The following is a 7,185-nucleotide window of genomic DNA, read 5'->3' as shown; positions in this document are numbered from 1 at the left end:
AAGTGTTGGATTTCAATATCCTACTACATTAAGATTATTCCACATCGGTTATGTTCTAGCGTAATATATGGATTCTTGTTCTCACTCATCTTAACAGCGAGAGAAAACTACTACTCAGATGCTAGTCTAATCAGTAGCATCGTACTTGGAGTTATCATCTCTGAGACAGGATTATTTATCAGCTTTTTCTGGGGAGTATATTACTACGAGTTGGACTACTGGTTTAGATCTTGAAGGTCTTTGTTTACCGATCCAAGTTTCTCTTGTGCTTTTCATGACCATCATGTTAAGTGCATTAGCAGAGCATAGTTAAGATGATAACTATTGTGGATATAGAACCAATTGAACACCATGTATTAATATAACAAAGATAATCAGGGTAATCTGGTATCCTTCTTGGCATAACGTTGTGTAGTTATATGAAGCGTACATTCCTTAATATCTGGAACAATAGATTATGGTTAGGTAGTGGAACAAGGAGAGCGTCTGTTGTACATCAACACTAGATACTGCTAATACACTGTAGAGGTATAGTATATAATCCCTGCCCGGTGCAGTAAAATGTAAACGGCGGCTGTATTATGACGGTCCAAAGGTAGGTAAATCCTTGTCGGGTAATTATTCGTCGTGCGTGAAAGTTGGTCCGACTCTTCACATGTCGTTTATCTAAAACTTTCTTAAATAGAATTATCTTTGAATATGAGGATCCAGATGGCCCGACGGTTAGACCCTGAGCACCTTTACATCCCTTAAATCATATACAGGATCAAATCTTCCTTGAGCGACTCGACAGGCACTAGAGATAGCGTGAAAGCTCTTTTGATTTCCATGAACGGAGTTACATATTAGATTCTCTTCGCTCCCATGGTATTTAGTAAGTTAACATTGAAACGTATCCAGTGTAAAGTTTGAACGTAATCCAGCTTTACCTTCTATGTTGTTATGTTAACCAAATAAGTTTCATCGTTGTTGATATTTCATTGACATGTTGATAACATAAATACTAACAAACCACCGGTTTTGGATGGGATTACTTTTAACACCGCATAATATGCTAAAAAGTACCATTCAGGTACGATATGAAGCGGAGTTACAAACCGGTTCACTGGTATGGAGTTATCTGGGTGCGATAATTCAATCAAACCAAAAGCCGTTTGTAAGAAAATTAAACCAATTAGATAGGATAGACATTTAGCATCGGTCATTAACATATGAGGATAGAAGGCTACTTTAAGTGCGGAATCAATACCTGCAGGGTTACTAGAACCATTTAAATGTAAATAGAAGATGTGTAATACAATTAGAATGCAACCTACAAAAGGTAATATAAAGTGCAATACAAAGAATCGTTTTAATGTTACATCAGATACATAGTATCCACCGAGTAACCAAGGTACTAAATATGGTATTGGAGAAAGGAGATTAGTAATGACTGTAGCACCCCAGAAACTCATCTGTCCCCATGGTAGTACATAACCGAGGAAAGCAGTGGCTATAGTAAGTAGATATAAAACTAAACCAGACATCCAAGCAGTAGTTAAATAACTATAGCTGGAGTTATACATACCTCGAGACATGTGTATTAAGATACACAAGAAGACGAAAGAAGCAGTTGTTGCATGCAACATCCTAAATTCCCATCCTGCTGCTACCTCTCTAACTAGATGTTGAACACTAGCAAATGCACAAGATGCTTCAGAAGTATATCGGAACGCTAAAGTGATACCTGTAATTATTTGGAGTACAAAGGTAATTGCAACTAAGAAACCAAAGTTATAAGATGAATTTAGATTGAGAGCACACCGATAAAAGACGAGGTGTGCCCGGAATAGACTCATGGAAATTTGGTGTGTTCTCGAAACCATGCTAGCACAATAGAACTTCGTTAAATAACTACATATTAAAATGAGCGCATGTAAACTAGTCTTAAACACACCGCTCGTCACGTAACAAATCTCAAATCGTACTGTAGATTTTATATATGTACCGTAACTATAACCATGGTGACATCCAATGTTCACGCTCAATCTTACCATACATAGTACTTTTATGATCCCAGGCTGGTTTAATAAGTCAAAGTTTAGCCGGGAAGTTAGCGTCTAAAATATATAACCGATAGTCTCAACTTAGATGCACAGATGGACATAATTAATCCTTGTACGGTTTGTACCTACTTGACTCCTCAGTTTAAGTTAAGGAGTCCTTTGTTTACAGCTTGTACCGTTACTTTCAGGAGCATACCGTTAAATTCGATGATCTTATGTGTTCACTCAAATCGAATAAACAAAGACATTATAGTTCCTAGAATACTGAAGATGACTCCGGTTATGAGATACAGACAACCAAGTTCTTTATGATTGCAGTACACCACCACCCCACTGGACTGCTTAAGACAGCTAAAAGTGTTGGATTTCAATATCACGGTAATCATGTTTGCTTGGAAGCTGTAGTCATTATAACTATTGATTTAGTATAAGCATAGAACCAATCCGGTAGTAAGATATACGATAGTAGCTAATCTACCATATAAGATATAAGTCGCTTGTGGAATAGCACTACCAATAATAATCAAGAAGATCATACTGTATACCCAAATAATTACCCATCCACTGACTACATTTCGAGTCATAAAATGTTGTCGTATCAACATTCGAGTATTCAAAGCTCGAATTTCAGATAAAAGAGCTAAGTTAATGAGAGAGGACATAAATACTAACAAACCACCGGTTTTGGATGGGATTACTTTTAACACCGCATAATATGCTAAAAAGTACCATTCAGGTACGATATGAAGCGGAGTTACAAACCGGTTCACTGGTATGGAGTTATCTGGGTGCGATAATTCAATCAAACCAAAAGCCGTTTGTAAGAAAATTAAACCAATTAGATAGGATAGACATTTAGCATCGGTCATTAACATATGAGGATAGAAGGCTACTTTAAGTGCGGAATCAATACCTGCAGGGTTACTAGAACCATTTAAATGTAAATAGAAGATGTGTAATACAATTAGAATGCAACCTACAAAAGGTAATATAAAGTGCAATACAAAGAATCGTTTTAATGTTACATCAGATACATAGTATCCACCGAGTAACCAAGGTACTAAATATGGTATTGGAGAAAGGAGATTAGTAATGACTGTAGCACCCCAGAAACTCATCTGTCCCCATGGTAGTACATAACCGAGGAAAGCAGTGGCTATAGTAAGTAGATATAAAACTAAACCAGACATCCAAGCAGTAGTTAAATAACTATAGCTGGAGTTATACATACCTCGAGACATGTGTATTAAGATACACAAGAAGACGAAAGAAGCAGTTGTTGCATGCAACATCCTAAATTCCCATCCTGCTGCTACCTCTCTAACTAGATGTTGAACACTAGCAAATGCACAAGATGCTTCAGAAGTATATCGGAACGCTAAAGTGATACCTGTAATTATTTGGGTATACAGTATGATCTTCTTGATTATTATTGGTAGTGCTATTCCACAAGCGACTTATATCTTATATGGTAGATTAGCTACTATCGTATATCTTACTACCGGATTGGTTCTATGCTTATACTAAATCAATAGTTATAATGACTACAGCTTCCAAGCAAACATGATTACCGTGATATTGAAATCCAACACTTTTAGCTGTCTTAAGCAGTCCAGTGGGGTGGTGGTGTACTGCAATCATAAAGAACTTGGTTGTCTGTATCTCATAACCGGAGTCATCTTCAGTATTCTAGGAACTATAATGTCTTTGTTTATTCGATTTGAGTTATACAGTTCTGGATCGCGGATCATTTGTACAGAGACGATAGCTACTTATAATGTGATAATAACGATACATGGCCTAGCTATGATCTTTATGTTCTTAATGCCTGCTTTGTACGGAGGATATGGTAACTTCTTTGTACCAATATATATTGGTGGTTCGGAAGTCGTTTTCCCAAGAACTAACGCGATCTCCTATTTTCTAGTACCATTAGGTTCTGTGTTGTTAACTCAAAGTATTTGTTCCGAGTTTGGTAGTGGTCTTGGTTGGACAATGTATCCTCCACTAAGTACTAGCTTGATGGTGTTAAATCCAGAGGCAACTGATTGGATTATCGGAGGTCTTGCAGTACTAGGAATTAGTAGTATTTTAAGTTCTATTAACTTCCTTGGTACTTGCGTCTTCATGGGTTCTAATGCTGGTGCTAAGAACTATATTCTATATATCTGGGCTATCATATTTACTGCCCTTATGTTAGTCTTTCACTCTACCTATTCTTACTGGTGGAATTAGTTATGATCCTTCTTGATCTACACGTAAACACTGAATTTTATGATTCTATGTATTCTGGTGATAGTGTACTTTATCAACATCTATTCTGGTTCTTCGGACATCCAGAGGTATACATTCTAATTTTACCTGCTTTTGGTGTAGTCTCGCAGACATTATCTATGTATGCTGCTAGATCTGTCTTCGTGGACAATCTATGATCTTAGCTATGGGTTGTATTTCTATTCTAGGTTCCTTAGTATGGGCACATCATATTGATGACAGTCGGTCTAGAGGTAGATACCAGAGCTTATTTCTCTGCTATGACTATTATGATTGCAATTCCTACCGGTACTAAGATTTTCAACTGGTTAGGTACCTATATGGCTAGCATACAACTACAAGAACTGTAGATCTTATGGGCTGCTCTTAGTTTTATCCTATTGTTTACTCTAGGTGGTACTACAGTGTAGTTATGGGTAACGCTGGTATGGATATTGCCCTACATGATACATACTATTATTGTAGCTCATTTCCATTTCGTATTATCTCTTGGTGCTAGTACTAGCTACTATATGTGCTTTATCTTCTATAGCAGAGATATGTTCGGAGAACTGTAAATCTATTCCATGTAAATACCGGTGCTTCTCCATATTTAAGCATCTGGTTTGTAGTCTTCTTAGGTAGTATCTTATTAATTTTCATCCCTATGCATATACTTGGTTTCAACGTTATGCAAGAAGGATACCAGATTACCCTGATTATCTTTGTTATATTAATACATTGGTGTTCAATTGGTTCTATATCCACAATAGTTATCATCTTAACTATGCTCTGCATTAAGTATAGTGGTATCCAGCGTATATTTGAAAAACCAACATTTGTATACAAGCTGTACGAATATCATGACATTCACTTTGGTAGTCGCTTCTTAATGTTAGTCTGTACGGAATACTTAGGACTATCTCTTTATATTAATGATAATGCATTTGGTAATGGACTTTTCATCTTAACTGGTATACATTTTAGCCATGTTATTGTTGGAGCTATCCTTGTATTCTTCACTCAAAGTATCTATAGTTCTTTAGTTACTTACATGCCTACAAGCTCTATAATGCTAAGCAAATCTAAAGGTATGTTATGCAAGATCTTTACAGAACCATTCACTATTTTTATATCTACACTTTGTAGAAACCATGTGGATATTAATCCACATTACATTCTATCTCTAAATCATATAACGGTCGTAAGGTACGCCGGGGATAACAGGTCAGATAATATTGGGAGTTCTAATCTCGGATTGTATCAGCACCTCCATGTCGGCTCATTACTCCCTTGTTATTGAACAAGATTCAGTTAGGAACGCTAGTTCACCGTCAGATGTAATACGTGAGCTGGGTTAAGAACGTCTGGAGACAGTTTGTTCCCTATCTACCATATTATCTAATTGGTTTAATTTTCTTACAAACGGCTTTTGGTTTGATTGAATTATCGCACCCAGATAACTCCATACCAGTGAACCGGTTTGTAACTCCGCTTCATATCGTACCTGAATGGTACTTTTTAGCATATTATGCGGTGTTAAAAGTAATCCATCCAAAACCGGTGGTTTGTTAGTATTTATGTTATCAACATGTCAATGAAATATCAACAACGATGAAACTTATTTGGTTAACATAACAACATAGAAGGTAAAGCTGGATTACGTTCAAACTTTTACACTGGATACGTTTCAATGTTAACTTACTAAATACCATGGGAGCGAAGAGAATCTAATATGTAACTCCGTTCATGGAAATCAAAAGAGCTTTCACGCTATCTCTAGTGCCTGTCGAGTCGCTCAAGGAAGATTTGATCTGTATATGATTTAAGGGATGTAAAGGTGCTCAGGGTCTAACCGTCGGGCCATCTGGATCCTCATATTCAAGATAATTCTATTTAAGAAAGTTTAGATAAACGACATGTGAAGAGTCGGACCAACTTTCACGCACGACGATAATTACCCGACAAGGATTTACCTACCTTTGGACCGTCATAATACAGCCGCCGTTTACATTTTACTGCACCGGGCAGGGATTATATACTATACCTCTTACAGTGGTATTAGCAGTATCTAGTGTTGATGTACAACAGACGCTCTCCTTGTTCCACTACCTAACCATAATCTATTGTTCCAGATATTAAGGAATGTACGCTTCATATAACTACACAACGTTATGCCAAGAAGGATACCAGATTACCCTGATTATCTTTGTTATATTAATACATGGTGTTCAATTGGTTCTATATCCACAATAGTTATCATCTTAACTATGCTCTGCTAATGCACTTAACATGATGGTCATGAAAAGCACAAGAGAACTTGGATCCGTAAACAAAGACCTTCAAGATCTAAACCAGTAGTCCAACTCGTAGTATATACTCCCCAGAAAAAGCTGATAAATAATCCTGTCTCAGAGATGATAACTCCAAGTACGATGCTACTGATTAGACTAGCATCTGAGTAGTAGTTTTCTCTCGCTGTTAAGATGAGTGAGAACAAGAATCCATATATTACGCCTAGAACATAACCGATGTGGAATAATCTTAATGTAGTAGGATATTGAAATCCAACACTTTTAGCTGTCTTAAGCAGTCCAGTGGGGTGGTGGTGTACTGCAATCATAAAGAACTTGGTTGTCTGTATCTCATAACCGGAGTCATCTTCAGTATTCTAGGAACTATAATGTCTTTGTTTATTCGATTTGAGTTATACAGTTCTGGATCGCGGATCATTTGTACAGAGACGATAGCTACTTATAATGTGATAATAACGATACATGGCCTAGCTATGATCTTTATGTTCTTAATGCCTGCTTTGTACGGAGGATATGGTAACTTCTTTGTACCAATATATATTGGTGGTTCGGAAGTCGTTTTCCCAAGAACT

The 7,185-nt window shown here is 36.9% G+C and overlaps 3 protein-coding genes across 3 annotated transcripts; 1 reads left to right on the top strand and 2 right to left on the bottom strand.

The window, feature by feature from the left end:
- Window positions 1–977: 977 nt before the first annotated feature.
- On the bottom strand, window positions 978–3,686 carry BESB_032450 (cytochrome b; the record flags this gene model as incomplete). Its single annotated transcript, XM_029361837.1, has 3 exons — window positions 978–1,726; window positions 2,524–3,435; window positions 3,617–3,686. 3 exons carry the CDS (start codon window positions 3,684–3,686, stop codon window positions 978–980), a joined length of 1,731 nt encoding a protein of 576 aa, XP_029214674.1.
- A 1,399-nt stretch (window positions 3,687–5,085) lies between these two features.
- On the top strand, window positions 5,086–5,642 carry BESB_032440 (uncharacterized protein; the record flags this gene model as incomplete). Its single annotated transcript, XM_029361836.1, has 2 exons — window positions 5,086–5,389; window positions 5,566–5,642. 2 exons carry the CDS (start codon window positions 5,086–5,088, stop codon window positions 5,640–5,642), a joined length of 381 nt encoding a protein of 126 aa, XP_029214673.1.
- A 955-nt stretch (window positions 5,643–6,597) lies between these two features.
- BESB_032430 (uncharacterized protein) lies at window positions 6,598–6,921 on the bottom strand (the record flags this gene model as incomplete). Its single annotated transcript, XM_029361835.1, has 1 exon — window positions 6,598–6,921. One exon carries the CDS (start codon window positions 6,919–6,921, stop codon window positions 6,598–6,600), a length of 324 nt encoding a protein of 107 aa, XP_029214672.1.
- Window positions 6,922–7,185: the final 264 nt, after the last annotated feature.

Source organism: Besnoitia besnoiti, assembly GCF_002563875.1.
Source record: "Besnoitia besnoiti strain Bb-Ger1 chromosome Unknown contig00176, whole genome shotgun sequence".
NCBI classification, from domain to species: domain Eukaryota; phylum Apicomplexa; class Conoidasida; order Eucoccidiorida; family Sarcocystidae; genus Besnoitia; species Besnoitia besnoiti.
Note: the sequence above shows the minus strand (reverse complement) of the source record. Positions and strands in the feature narration are given on the sequence as shown.